General features: G+C 38.7%; 2 protein-coding genes across 2 annotated transcripts; both read right to left on the reverse strand.

Annotated features, from left to right (window-relative positions):
• Positions 1-427: 427 nt before the first annotated feature.
• Positions 428-5,755, reverse strand: LOC143892846 (protease Do-like 5, chloroplastic; the record flags this gene model as incomplete). The annotated part of the gene is made up of 6 exons (XM_077397749.1): positions 428-1,158; positions 1,428-1,515; positions 2,060-2,182; positions 2,461-2,550; positions 2,997-3,146; positions 5,477-5,755. Coding segments are annotated over 6 exons (1,095 nt in total), but the record flags the coding sequence as incomplete, so codon positions are not given.
• Positions 5,756-10,930: 5,175 nt separating this feature from the next.
• On the reverse strand, positions 10,931-14,267 carry LOC143892845 (uncharacterized). The gene has a single exon (XM_077397748.1). The coding sequence runs from the start codon at positions 14,095-14,097 to the stop codon at positions 11,071-11,073; it is 3,027 nt and encodes a 1,008-aa protein (XP_077253863.1). The 5' UTR covers positions 14,098-14,267; the 3' UTR covers positions 10,931-11,070.
• Positions 14,268-15,959: the final 1,692 nt, after the last annotated feature.

A 15,959-nucleotide genomic window follows, 5' to 3' on the forward strand; every position in this document is an offset into this window, starting at 1 on the left:
TCTGTTTACAAATTTATTACAGATTGTGTTAGTGGGCTATCCACAAGTCATATCCCGGTCCCTTCTTCTTCTTTTTTTACCCAGGGAAGAGTGGATTTATTAAGTGACATAAAGGAAATCCATTTGAGATTTAAAGTCGAGGCTTGGTCGAATCCTGGAGAGAGGGTTGCATTATGTCCCTTGTGCAATTGAGGGACTCAACTATTTTCAAGTAATAGCTTCTTGTGGCATGCCTCCAAGCATCTGATTCAAGTTTACTATCAGCCCTTAAGAATTGTTTCTGTTTCTTCCAAAGCTGTTAGAAAAGCCAACTGAATGATTAGCTAATTTGGAAGCTGGTTTGCCTTCTATTGATGATTGTTCATTCTGAAAGAGGAAATAAGGATTGCCATCTAACTCGATCTGAAGTTCCTCTGGACATCATTAATGAGAAAAAAGCTAGGGAAATGATATCTGCATTCCCTTGTTTAAATAATGGGACTTCCCTCTTTATGTACACTTTTCTGACTAAATGTTTTTTCTTGAATGATAATGAAAGATTTTATTAAAAGAAAGAGAACGAGAGGAGGCCCACGACCGAGATGGTCAGAAGCTGTAAAAGCAAAAACAAAAGCAAATAAAGAGAACAGGCAAAATCAGGGAGGCAAGAAATAAAAAAACTCTAAAATGGCCTTGCCTACTCCCTCGCAAACAAGACTATCAACAACACTATTTGCAGATCTTTTAACATGAAGAAAGCGGACATGGAAATCAGATCGGCGCTCCTGAATCTCTTTGATCATATCAGCAAATCTCAAAGAATGGGGTGACTGTCATCCATCCATCTGACTACATTAAGAGAGTCCCCTTCAACAATCAACCTACTTGGGATGCTTGCATATGAGCATATGATACCTTGTAAGGCAGCTTTTAATTCCGTTTCATTTGAATCAGCCACTACTATAGGACCTGAAAATGCCCATCTAGTCATCCCTTTGTCATCCTTGAGAACTCGCCAAATCCCAGATGGCCCTGGATTGCCAAAGCTAGAACCCTCAAAATTGAGTTTGAAGAATCCTTGATCAGGAGCCGTCCATTGCGGAGAAGCTGGCACATTCTTCTCACCAGAGGCACAAATCTCTTTGCCAGCATCTTCACAATTCACAGCTAGATATGAATCTAAAGAAAGGAAGAATCTTTACCCAGGCAATAGAAAGTGAAGTTGTTTGATGTCCAAAAAATTGTATTTCATGTATACAATAAAACGATCTCTCCAATTATTGAAGTTACCTTAACTAAAATGGCAGAACAAAACTATTGCAGGGCAAGAAACATGATAAAGTTGTTTGATAGCAAAACACATAACATGCTTTTACATGCATAGAAAGATGAATGGGAAAAACATAGTTGCATCTTGTAGAAGATAAAGTGAATATACAAACTCTTACCAGCATTAATAGCAGCATCTGTTTGTATAGCTCCTCGAATGGCCCTTCCATTAGGAGAGGGTATCTCCCTGCCTAACCCACTCACAACCTGCAATTTGACTTAATAATTAGTAAGAACATATGTAAATCTAATTGATGTCTGAAAAATCATGGCATAGGACACAAACAGAATGAATAGATGTAGGGAACAGTCCTCCAAATCTCCAACCTCAGATCAGGGAAATTTCCACACCAACTTATTTTAGTTTTTTTTTTTTTTTTGAATGGTAACTTATTTTAGTTCTTCTCAAGTAACATTTTAGTTTATGTTTAAATTCTTGGATTGTTTCACCGAAAAAGATAGAATCACGTCCATACAATTGGTCTGTTATTATCTTCAAACTCCTTTGTTGACATAATCATTCTCCAAAATTCCTCTTTATTTCATCACAGGCTTAATCAAAATCTCCAATAGTAGCGTGCACCTAATCCTCCTAATGGCATCAGAAACAACATGATGCATTAGCTGACCAACAGCAGAGGTGTTTGATGTTCTTTGAAGAAGATAGCAGAATGACTAGGAAAGGGGCTATGAGAAAGAAATTAAGCAACTAACACAATTACATATGTTTGAAATCCAAGAAAAGTCATACCCCTGTAGTTAAAGTATGCTCATATCGATATGGATTCCCAATTGCAAAGCAGCTCTGTCCCACATGTAAATCACGAGAAGAACCGATAAGTGCTGGCTTTAGCTTGTTTCCCTCAACGTCAACCTGTGGACCCAATACCAAAATAAGCATTTTCAAGTTGATTTTACATTACTAGCCTGGAACGGGTAGCATTTTCTTTTCTTGATCTGAATTACTAACTTTACTAAGAAACCAATTCATTTTTTAGGATTGACTCACAATTAAGAAGGGTCGGTATCTTCATTAACTATATCTTATCAAGTTAGCCTCCTAATAGATATGCATAATATAATGTATGAAAGTTATTGAAACTACTATTAATTACAGTCTTAAGAAACTAAATGAGTAGCTCAATTTGATACCTTGAGAACAGCTAGATCATATGCAGGATCAAAACCTATAAGTTTCCCTTCCTTTGCAATGGTATTACCATCGGTGTCTAGAAGAAAAACCTGAAATGAAGAGAAAAAGGCTACATAATCGTCGAGAAACTTGATATATCAAACATAAGTTCCTTACAAAAACAGTGATCACAGTCAAGCTCAACGACATTACATCCAACAAAAGATAAGAACACAGAATAGCCGAAACGTATCACAACGCTGGAGATCTCTGGCATCTGTTGCCAACCTAGCGACAACATGATAGTTAGTGACCAGCAAACCATGTTGTTTTTCATAAATGAGAGGGGTTACATTATATAAAGGAAGAAAGAAATACTCTTGAATGCATACATTATATGGTACAATAGTATCACTATAAGGTATTATCCAGCATCTACCTATATGGTATCCCAATGAGTACTTTAGACTAATAGCATTTTTTGGATTTCATCAGCTAAAGAAACGAGCAAAAATAGTTCTAGACGTAAAACACAAGTGCAGAATAGAATGCTTACGACATGGCCAATCTTATCCCATAAGAATCCAGAACCTGTACCTTCAACCTTTTCATTTTCATCCTCGCTTATTGCAACTTGGTTGGAGCTTTTTCTGGGGTCTTTTACTATTTCAATGTCTTTGATGAAAACCACAGAAGGCGAAGCTTCCTGCAACATATAAAGGACAACCCAATTACAATAATGATATTATAGATCATGCAGACATAAATGGGTTTATGCTTGTAGAATCTCTCTTTGGAATTAAGCTATGAAGGTACTTGGAGGGAAGTTGTAACCAAAAAATGTGAAAGAAGATATACGTATAGAGAAGGTGATTGTGCTGCAGATTCGTTGGCTAATCATGCTTGTTCTAAACATGGTTTCGAATTTCAGTTTCGGATTGTCGGTGAGGACCGAAACCGAAATTTCGGACGAAATCTAACGAAATTAAAAAAGTAATATTTTATCTCGTACAAAATTTCGGCTGAAATTTAGGGAAAATATTAAATAATGAATAAAATCCAGATTTTTTTATGATATTCCTTGAATTATGATAAACCCATACAAAATACTAATAGACTTAATGACACTTTTTGGAAAAGGTTGGATCTCCCAAGGGGAATCAGAGGGGCTGTTAGATGTGATCAACTTGGTATTCCTAAAGTTATAGTTAGTTAAGTATTTTATATTGAGGTGTGGTTTCTATAGTATTTTGTATGGGTTTCAGAGGTAACTAGGTAAGGTCTCATGTCCGGTCTCATGTCCGGTCTCATGTCCACCTCTAGTACTTCATTATTTATTTTTATTTTTATTTTTTTTGAACGCTACTACTACTTTGTTTCTATCAATCAAATTTCAGTTGCTGCCCCCGGTTCTTAGATAAATTACAGCTTAAAAAAAAAAAAAAAACGAGAGATACAGAAGTAAACAGTCAAATTTTTTATTAACTCAACTCAACTAAGCCTTTGTCCCAAACTAGCTGGGTCGGCTAATGAATCCTTTAGAAAAATTTCATGAAAAAGGTGAAAGGATCTACCCAGGTCAAATTGACTTAAGTCTAATCCTGACATTAGTTCAGTTGGGTTCGTTAACATGGATCAATTTCTTCCGTCCTATCCTATCCAAGGTCATGTTCTCTGTTATATTCTTAGCCCACAAGTCAATTTTTTTATTAACTGAATCAGAACTAATACAAAGCATGAACGGGACGAGGTGTCATTACAAAATCAGAACACTTTCATCCTACTAATCCTCCTCAATATTAAGGCCCTGTTCATTTGAGATTGTGCCAACGGATTGTCACTCCCCAGTCCGAGTCCGATTATTGGACCCAACATTAATTTTGGGTCCAATAACCGGATTGGGGGTGGCAATCGGTTGTCATAATCCCAAACGAACAGGGCACATGTTGCAACCGCTCAAGAGGATCCAAAACAGATTGTGAGTCCAAAACTGATGATTGGACTCAAGTAAGCCTAAAACCCTAGTCAAAGTTAGACCTGGCAAAACCGACCCATGCCCGCGGGTTGACCCGGCCCACCCGCAAATTTGCGGGCACGGGTCTGGGTTTTAGTGACCCGCCAAAATTTGACCCGCGGGCAACCCAACCCGCAAAAACAAGGGTTGGGCCGGGTCAACCCGCGGGCACCCGCATTTTAAAGTAATTTTTAAGAATTTATTGCAGAATGTTATCAGCTCTTGGAAAATCATCAGATGTAAATGATTTTTGGAGTATAACCTATTTTGCCTATGGCCCATCTAATGGACGGTTTGGATCATCCGATGGTGTGGGCCATACCATACCTTTAAAAAAGTGAGAGTGCCCTCAGTACAGTAGTGTTGGTAACATTTCGTTTTTTTTTTTTAACGCTGTGCAAAGATGCGCACAGAGGCGAAGGTTTCTAGCAAAAAAGAAAAAGTCAAAAAAACGTAATCATTACACAAAAGAAAAGTAAATAACTGAGTTATAAAGTTTTAGATGAAAAATTACGGATAAATGGTTATGTAATTATAAAATAACGAGAAAAATACGACAAACATGTGTAGAGTTATTACAATTACAAACATGTGTAGAGTTATTACAATTACGGGGAAAACTTGGGTGGGTCAAATCACGTCAAATCAGGAGAATTTAAATCCCATATTATATTTGCTTATATTTACGGGTGACCCGCGGGTTAACCCGGCCCACCCGCGGGCCACGCGGGTCATCAAATTTCTGACCCGCAAAAATGCGGGTCACCAAAATTCTGACCCGTGTGACCCGCACCCGCACCACCCGCGGGTTGACCCGGCCCGACCCACCCGTTTGCCAGGTCTAGTCAAAGTGAAGCCTACCCTTGTGCTCAAATTTATCTATTTCAAGTGTACATCTGTGATCTGTGGCCCACCAATCTCCATGGTGGGTTTAAATCACCCGACTCATAAAACATGCCTCGTCCGAGTCACCCACTTAACTGGCCCAGTGAGAGAGAGAGAGAGAGAGAGAGAGAGAGAACCTGGAATATGTGAACAACTCGTTCTTCGTCTTCCTGAAACTCGTCATCTTCTGCCCTTGCAATGCGAAACCATGGATTGAAGTTGAGATTTGTAGGGAGAAAAGAAGCGAGAAGAGAGGAGGCTATGAAAACCGATTTTCTTCTTGTTAACGAGATTTCTTTTGAATGAAAAGCAGAAGTGTACTTTGATTTTGAAATTACTGTAGTACTGAATTTAGGAGAGTGGAATGGTGGAAGAGAAGTGGAAGGTGAAGAGACACAACCAAATAAAGAGAGACATTATCTTCTCTTTTTCAGCCATTTCTCATAAAGTCATAAGTTCATATAGAAGGCCCACCAGCCATTTATTTAAGGGCAGTGATAAATCGACCCCCACATATATCTTCAATCGACCCCAATATCTGAGAGAGAGAGAGAGAGAGAGAGAGATGTAGTCGATTTAAGATATTAGGGGTCGATTTATCACCGTCCTTTATTCAATCCTCATATGATTGACTAGGAAGATGAACTCATCTTGATGAACGTGATCAGGACCGTTGATCTGGTGTGTCTCCAACTGGATCCTCGCAAAAAAAAAAGGAAAGAGGAAAGATATTAGCAAATATCTTCATTCCTTGCAAAAGAGAACAGTCACTTTAGATGAATTAAATGAAGATAGCTACCCGTGTCACACCATAAAATTTTGTGAAAAGGTATTCTAATTATTTAAAAGACTTATTTTATAGGAAGATAGCTACCCGGGTGCATTGGGAATGATATTTTCCAATCTATTTTACAGACTGTTTGATAAGAATACTCATTTTTTGTGAATTTATTATCAAAAGATGTGTAAAATATCATTTCTTATGCACCATAACAAGTGCCATTTAGCAAAACCCTATGAAAAGGTACTTTTCGTTTGAAAGTGTGCTTGCCTTTTTACCTTTTACAAGGCATTGTTTGATTACACAAATGCTTGGTATCCATTGGAATTCTAAAGAGAAAAGTAAAGTCGATCCTTCATTTGGCTGCCAATATTGCATTAAAATTTCAATATGTTTCTGGCATAATTATTGCTTATCTCCCAATGTGGCATTTATCTCCTCTTCTTCTCATTTTCAAACCAATTCTACCAAAACAGAGACAATTTTGTTGAAACATCTTGAAAATTGTGCCTGTCTCTATCTTTTTCTCTCTCCCCTCTCTCTTCACTCTATATTGGTAATGACACCCACACTTTTTTAGCTACTCTCCGAGTCTATGCCGCGCAACCAAACTCTACTGTAACCTATTCCATTATTATTCGATATGTAATTCTAGACAAATCCAATGCTTTCGCCTCCACTTTGACTTCTTATCTCACTCTACATTTTAAAATGCACACTACTCTCTAACTCTTCTCTCTTTTTTCTAAGTGCGGGCACACTGGTTGCACGAACTTGGGGTCCAACTCTTGATCACATCATAGAAATTGTATCCTCGGGATTTATTTCCCAGTAGCTACCTACATAAGTTGGGAAACGAAGTCTTTTAGAAAGTCCTTAGTTGGCCTGCCTTGCACCTCCCCCATTTGTGACCTGCGGTAATGATTCCTATGGCATAACGGCCAATTACTTGTGTCTCCACCATTTATTCAATCCTTGTACCACGTGCTGTCAATTTTAAACCTCCACATATATGAGCATTAGGATCATCATATGGATCTACCTCAGGGCCCCGCTTTTGAATGATTTAGATTGGGAAGTGATTTATTAACCCCCTCTTTTTCCTCCGGCCATCCCCCACGAAGTTTATTGTTATTGCTGTTTTTACTCAACAAGGAATGACCAGGGGAAGGATTGATCATTTTCCTTCTGGATTACCCAATAATGTAGGCCCTATTAATTTTCCTTTTCTTCTCATATGCTTGAGTTCACTGTATAAAAAGTCACGATAAATTAATGGGTTTTATGAGTTTTTATTTGGTGTAAGCCCTTACAGAGTTACAGTCCCGTATTTTTCAAAAAGTATTGTACGGATCATATCATAGGATGATCCAAACCGTCCATGTGATGGAGCACAACATAAATAGGTTGTTCCCCGAAAAATCATTTCCATAGGATGATCCTCGCCCTCCGATCTATAGATGTTTCCATATTTGCAGTTCTTCTATATATTGGAGGGTTGGGATCATCCTATGGAAATGATTTTTTGGGCACATCCTATTTACATTGTGGCCCATCACATGGACGGTTTGGATCATCCTATGTTGTGATCCCCACAATACTTTTCGGAAAATACGGGACTACAAGGCCTTACACCATATAAAAACTCGGGTTTTATACCAGCTATTTTGTGAATTGTAAGGTAAAAGGCGGTATAAAGATTTTGTACGTCACTTATTTCCCTAATGCAAACTTACAAACTGACATTAGGAACAATTTTTTCCTAATAAAGAACGAAACCGGTAACCACCTGGCAACGAGCTGATTCTTTTCTTATTTAGTCCCGGTTCGGATTGCAGGAATTTTCTGGGAAAAGTTTGGAAAAGCATCAAGTTGTGTCAATTTTCTAGAACACTAGATTATGGTCCGAAAGCTTCAATTTGCATTCATCCTCAAAGAACTAATAGATCAAATGGTTAGCATCAACAGATCAAGTTGGGGCTGAGTGGAAAGGGACTACTTACATTAGCAGCTCCGATCAACGGACATGATTACATCCACATGACACTAGCTGGGCACAAATTGTCATAGTTATCAAAGCACCTGAGGATCAATATTTGGGTCATACATGGATAGGGACCATTGATCTCTTAGACCACAGACTCAGGGTCCCATATCGAATGGACATCAAAGATGTAGGTAGCATCATCCGATCAGAGCGGGGCCAGACTTCTTAAGCAGATGGGACAACCAACATGATTAAGACCAAGGTTTTAAATTTTGGTTTTGGTATGCGTTTCGGTCCTCACCGAACCAAAATTTCGGTCGAAATTTGACGAAATGGGTTAAACGTCTATCTCTTCTCCTTAATTATTTCGAAATTTTCGGTAATTTCGGCTGAAATTGCGGGATAATAACAAAAAATATCAAAAAATCTAGGTGAAAATTTCAGGTAAACGAAATTTCGAAATTTCCGTGGAAATAAAGTAACGTTTCGACTTTCCCCTATTTCGACCGGAACCCGAAATTTAAAAACCTTGATTAAGACGATGTGGCAGTTGTTGTCAACAAAAAGTGACAGGTATAAAAGCACCTGACGGGTGACCTGCCTACAATGGACTTGTCTTTGTAAGGAAGGAGCGTCCGAGTTTCTTTTGGCATTTTCCTTTGCTAAAGCATGACCTCTCAATCCATTCCAATCGAATCTAAAGCATGACCTCTCAATCCATTCCAATCGAATCTAAAGCATGACCTGTCAATCCAAAGTCACTGAGAGTCTGAGCCTAAAACCCAAAACAGTTGGATTTAACACTACATTGCCATTTTGGATTTAGCTCCCCTGTTTTGACATCAGTAGCCCTCTATTTTAAACTTTTGGCAGTTTCTCTGTTAAAAATTTATAACAATTAACAAGCTATCAAAAGCCAATTTGAAAATTTTTAAATAATGAGGATATCATATCCTTTCATCTCCAATATTATTTATTAGAGGGCATACTATTATGTTTTATAAATAAAGTTTACTCAGGCTCTGTTTCTTTTGATGTAAAATGGGTGTAAATAAAGAAACGAAGCCGTGGGCCATTTTTGGATTTAAAGAAAAACATTTCTGATGAATTTATGTCAATTATTATCATAAATTGAAGGTCCTCTCTAACTGAAAATTGAATAGGGTGGGTTCAAGTTATCTTTTCTCACGCGTAATAAAAGTTGGAAATCTTAGAAATATTTTTGTTTTCAAAACAATTCCATAAAATTCAGGCAATCCAAAAAGGGACTAAGAGAGTGATTAGGGAAACTTATCCTGTCAGGAAAAAAAAATTTGATCGCCAAATAGTTTAAGTTAAAAAAGATGACTTATCTATGAGGTTTAGCAAGATTGCCAGCGATATTGGAAATCCCTTGTACATGGATTCTCAAACCTCGGAGGCAACAAGATTGCACTTTGCGTGTTTATGTATTGAAGTTGAAGCGGGTGCTTCCTATCCTGAGGTTATACCTATTCATACTCCAAATGGGATCCACAATCAGAAGGTTGAATACGATTGGAGACTGATAGCCTGCAAAAATTGTATGAATTTCAGCTATCAAATTGAGGCATGTCCCAAAAATATTGCACCTAAGTGTGAATAGAGTCACCACCGACTCTTTAGAGTTTTTTGGTTTTGCTTTAGTCTACCGATAGCCATTAGCTAGGAGTCCTACTTATTTAGGAGTTCTAATAGCTTAGATTAAAGAGGTTGTGTTTATCTAGATAAAGTCGATAGAGGAGTTTTGGTTATTTGGAACTACAACACTTGAATATACATAAACAGTAACGTGAATCAATTTTGTAGAGTGTTGCTTTCACGTTTTCCTTTGCACAGTGCATTCATGTTCAATTCTCTTTTACACTGTTTTCAAACTAAAAACATGGATTCTAAAATCCGCGTATCCAAATGGCCCCTAGAAATGAACTGTCTGGAGCATCCCATAAAGTGGGCCGTATAGTAATTTTAAAAATAGGGTTTTTTTGTATGCTCTCCCTGTACACAGTTGTTTAGGTATTTATTTCTTGTGCTCTCCCTACTTGTGAGGCAAAACGTCTCTCCCCTTCCCTCCTCCTAACATCGTTTACAATTGGGACCCCGAATATTTCATGGAATAATTTTTCATAGTAGCCAAACATGTGCCAAGTTGCAAATAGCTCTTGGGTCATGCGAATCAGACTGCTAGACACAGGGAGGTTTGTAAATTATGGCGTTTGGGTCAGAAAATTAGACCTGCTAGAAAGACATACCCTTGTCGGAGTTCTCCAATTCTTATGCCACCTGTATTAATAACTATTCTTTAAAAGGGCAGTGATATATTTGCTCCCTTTTCTTCCCGGGCCACCCACTCTAGCGTATTTATGAGTCTTTTTACACTACATGGTGTGGCCTGGAGAAGAAAAGGGGGCACATTTATCATTTCCCTAAATTAAAATAACAAACATACCCCTATTTTGCTACATGTGAAGGAAGGTTATTTATCCTAACACATCTATGTCTCCATGGAGACTAGTTACAAAATGGCAAAGCACCTGAGACTACCAAATCAACGGCAGTTAACTGATTTTGCAGAAAATTATGCTGAAATCTACAAGTGTATAAGAGAACAGAAATGTCTTTCAGTAGAACTGGAGAGGAACAAAAATGGGTGTAAATTTTACGACGAAGGATTTTCCCTGGTATACTTTAGGGCTACGAATAATCTACAATGGGTCACACCAGATGAATGTTTAGACCTCATACATAGGTGGGAAATGTACTAAAATTTTTACCAACATGTAGTAACTTGAAGATAGTAGAAACTGCTTAAAACAATACTACTCTTTATTATTATTATTATTATTTCCCTTATTTCCAAAAGTGTAGATAAAAAAAATACAATACTATTTATTATTTTACCATGGCATTTTCGTAGAAACTGCTTACAAACACCACCTGACCTACTATCCAATCAACTTCTTTCTGATTCTACGCATCTTTATAGTTGCACTCACAATCAACATATCGCTCATATCATCAATGAATCGAAAGTAGGCATATCTCCAAGACTTCTTCAACAAAAACATACCACAGACGCCCAAAAGCCCTACGACGAGTCCCGGTGCCAGGCCAGCATAAAACCATATAAATCCATCCACATCTTTGTCGCCACCGGTAGCCAATGGACTCTGAGGAATTTCATCTTCTGAGCACTTTTTTGCGAGGGGAGGCCCACAGAGTCCAGGGTTGCTAGAATAAATAGATGAATTGAAAGTATCAAACTGACGCCCAGATGGAATTCTCCCTAACAAGTTGTTCTCTGACAAGTTCAAGAAACTTAAAAAAGTTAGAGCAGGCATGCTCGGAGGAATTGTACCAGAGAGCTGGTTTCTTGATAAGTCAAGGGATTCCAATGATTGCAAGCAATCAATCTTTGGTGGGATCATTCCTGTCAAATGATTTCCAGATAAGTTCAAGCTATGTAATCCAAAAAGACCCGTTAGTTCTTCAGGGATATCTCCACTTATATAATTACTTGAAAGGTCAATGCTTATCATAAGTGAAAGTATCGTTGTATATAAACGTTCTGTCCCTTTCGTGACTAACGAAATGTGCATTTCGTAACCATCCAACCAAGATGTGAAATTATGATTGTTGCTTGATTTCTGTGTCACGGCCATGGCGCTGAAATTGCTGAAACATCGTGGTATGGTTCCCGAAAGACGATTATGTGCGAGATCCAAGACATGGAGAGAAGTAAGATACGATAGCTCTGAAGGAATTCTCCCATCAAACATGTTTGATCGTAGGCGGAGAACCTCCAGATTTGATAGACTTTCTCCTATAAATGTCGGTATATTTCCTGTTAATCTATTCCCACCAAGATCAACAAGTACCAAGCTCACACATTTTTTCAAGTACAATGGCACTTCTCCGGAGAAATTATTATTTCCCAATTGCAAATATTTGAGACCAAGTAAAGAACCCAATGAGCTAGGAATATTTCCAGAGAGAGTATTATTTTCAAAGTTCATAATGGCCAGTTTAGGCGAATCTTGCCAACAATCAGGCAATTCTCCTGATAAACGATTATTCGAGAAATCAACAACTTCCAGAATTTTTATTTTACATATAGATGAGGGTATGGTTCCATCTATAAGGTTCGAAGAAAAATCTAAAAATGAAAGACCATGCACCATTTCTCCAAAAGCTGGAGAAATACTCCCTTGTAGAAGGTTAAAGGAAAGACGGAGCACATTAAGAGTCTGAATTTGACTCAGCTCTTTAGGAATGTACCCTGTCAGCTGATTTTTAGAAAGACTAATTTTGACAGCACTACTACAATTTCCCAATTCGCTTGGAATCATTCCGTTCAATCCATTGGACTCAGCATAGAAATATTTCAAGTTGGATAACTTTCCAAGCTCCTTGGGAATGTCTCCAGTGAAATTATTGTTACTCAAGTCAAGATCCTCTAAGCTAGATAACTTTCCAAGCTCCTTGGGAATGTCTCCAGTGAAATCATTGTTACTTAAGTAAATAAACTTTAAGCTAGATAACTTTTCAAGCTCCTTGGGAATGTCTCCAGTGAAATGATTGTTATCCAAGGAAAGACCCTTTAAGCTAGATAACTTTCCAAGCTCCTTGGGAATGTCTCCAGTGAAATTATTGTCATCCAAGAAAAGAGCCGTTAAGCTAGATAACTTTCCAAGCTCCTTGGGAATGTCTCCAGTGAAATTATTGTAATTCAAGCCAAGTAACATTAAGCTAGATAACTTTCCAAGCTCCTTGGGAATGTCTCCAGTGAAATGATTGTTACTCAAGTCAATAATCATTAAGCTAGATAACTTTCCAAGCTCCTTGGGAATGTCTCCAGTGAAATGATTGTTACTCAAGTCAATCATCATTAAGCTAGATAACTTTCCAAGCTCCTTGGGAATGTTTCCAGTGAAATTATTGAAACCCAACAGAAGATGCTCTAAGCTACTACAATTCTCGAGCCCACGGGGTATCTTTCCAGATAAATGGTTTAGACTGAGATAGAGAAACCGAAGAGATTGAATCTGACACAACTCTTCCGGAATGAATCCCGTTAGCTGATTGCCAAAGATACTAAGTAATTGAAGAGTCTTACTCTGAGCAAACTCCACGGGAATCCTACCAATGAAATCGTTGTTACCCAAGTCAAGATCTTCTAAGCTTCGGCAATTCCCGAGCTCGGGAGGAATCTCACCAGATAGATAGTTCTGATCGAGACTTAAAATGGTTAGATTCTGAAGTCTTTGAAGCTCCCTAGGAATAAAACCTTCAAGCTTATTCCATCCCAAGCTCAATTCCTCAAGGTTATCGCATTCACTGATTTCAACAGGTATTGTACCCGAGAGAGAGTTCCAACCCACATCGAAAACCCGAAGCCTTTTCAACATTCTAACTGATGAAGGAATTACATCAGTGAGATTATTGTTAGAAATGAAAAGCTCTTCGAGAGAAGACAAGTTTCCGATCTCCGTTGGGATTTTACCTTCAAGATGATTATCAGACAAGGAAAGTTTCCTCAGGGAAGACATACCACAAAGCTCGCGTGGTATCTCCCCGTGGAGCTTATTATTGCTAAGGTCTAGAACTTGCAAATCACTGCAGCTCGCAAGTTCCTTAGGGACAGGACCGGAAATCATGTTGTTTGATATATTAAATGTTGTGAGGTGACGTAGCTCACAGAAAGTGGAAGACAAATGGCCTGACAAATTAAAGGATTGGAGATTGATGGAAGTTACCTTAGAGTTGTGGATACAGCTTATCCCTCTCCAATGGCAAGGAGTTAGATGGGATGAATTCCATCCTCGAAGCTCGTGATTGTTGTCAATGAGATCCTTCTTGAACTCCAATAGCCATTTTCCTTCATCATTTACCGATCTTACAAAGATGGCCAAGTAGCATAATATTAAAACCAACTGAAAAGCTGGGGTTTTGATTTGAGAAATCCAACCCATTCTTTAAAGAGAAGGATGGAGGTGAAGATAGCAGACTCCAATACCTTTTAAAAGGAAAACCTAAAACGAAGTAAAGAAAGGTTTGAGACACACGGCAGCAGGACTTGGAGTCAATTTGTTAGTCTCGTTGTGGTTTCCTCACTCATGCCCTTCCAAATCTATCTCTCCCACTTTCCCTCCCCCCCTCTCTCTCTCTCTCTCTCTCTCTCTCTCTCTCTCTCTCGATTTTATACGTTTTAGTCACGTATTTTTTTAAAAGTACAATACGCCCCGCTTTATGGGATGATCCAGACCGTTCATTTATTGGCCTATAACATAAATAGGTTGTGCCCAAAAATAAGTTCGATGGGATGATCTTAACCCTCCAATCTATAGAGAGACTGCACATTATGAAAATATCATAGGTTAGAATCATCCTATCGAAATGATTTTTGGGGTACTACCTATTTATGATGTTGTAGCACAACAAATGAACATGGCAAAAGAGAATTAGCCGGGACACTTATTTCCTTGTGGGGTCCGCTCTCAAAGATCAGCCTATAAGCCACTCAGTGGGACCACTTGACTCGTCAAAACATTAAAGAGAACATGACGGGTGAACTGCCTACAATGGACATGTCTTTATATGGAAGGAGCGTCATTACTCATTAGACAGGACACTTATTTCCTTGTGGGGTCCGCTCTCAAAGATCAGCCTATAAGTCACTCAGTGGGACCACTTGACTCGTCAAAACATTAAAGAGAACATGACGGGTGAACTGCCTACAATGGGCATGTCTTTGCAAGGAAGTAGGGCTGCAACTCGAGCCGGGTAAAACCCGACCCGCATCGACCCGACCCGAAAATAGCCTGGGTCGGGTTCAGGTTTCATGGGTTTCGGGTCGAGCCGGGTTCAGCATCCAAAAGCCCGCATGAATCTCGGGTCGAGCCGGGTTTGAAGGGGCCCGACCCGACCCGACCCGAGTTACATAAGTTATAGTATGTACATTTTTTTCTATTGTTAGTTAAAAGTTAAAGGGATAATTACATTTACACCCCTCTAGTTTCTGAGACATCCACTTCCACCCCTATAGTTTAAAACGTGACAAATACACCCTTGTAGTTTCAATTTGTTTAAGGTAGGCCCCCTCAGCTGAAGGTTCGTCCATAGATTGAAGGGTTAGGATGATCCGATGGAGCTGATTTTTTTGGCACACCCTAACTATGTCAGGACCCATCAAATGAACGCTTTGGATCATCCAAACAATGTGGGCCCACATTATTTGGATGATTTTTTGGTAGTGTTTGGATTCGGGTAGGGGCCCACATTATTTGGATGATCCAAAGCTTTCATTTGATGGGTCCTGACATAGATATGGTGTGCCCAAAAAATCAGCTCCATCGGATCATCCTAACCCTTCAATCTATGGACGGACCTTCAGCTGAGGGGGCAAACCTTAAACAAATTGAAACTACAGGGGTGTATTTGTCACGTTTTAAACTATAGGGGTGGAAGTAGATGTGTCAGAAACTAGAGGGGGTGTAAATGTAATTATCCCAAAGTTAAAAGTGAAAACCCACACACCCACTGTTACTGTATGTGAGTGTAATTTCTGCTTCTATGAGTTGAGTTGATTCAAGTGTTTGATTCAGCATTGTTTGATTGTAATTACAACATTGTTTGATTACAGCATTGTTTGATTCAAATGTGATGTGAGTGTAATTACATCATTGTTTGATTCAAGTGTAATGTGAGTGTAATTTTTGCTTCTATGAGTTGAGTTGCCTTGCCAAACAAGAATTTTCCTTAAAAATTTGCGTCAACGTGAAAAAACCCGACCCGACCCGAGATTTATCATGGGTAGGGCCGGGTTTGGGAATCG

Source organism: Tasmannia lanceolata, unplaced genomic scaffold (genome assembly GCF_043159265.1).
Source record: "Tasmannia lanceolata isolate RefF3 unplaced genomic scaffold, GAP_Taslan_0.1 ptg000015l, whole genome shotgun sequence".
Lineage (NCBI taxonomy): Eukaryota > Viridiplantae > Streptophyta > Magnoliopsida > Canellales > Winteraceae > Tasmannia > Tasmannia lanceolata.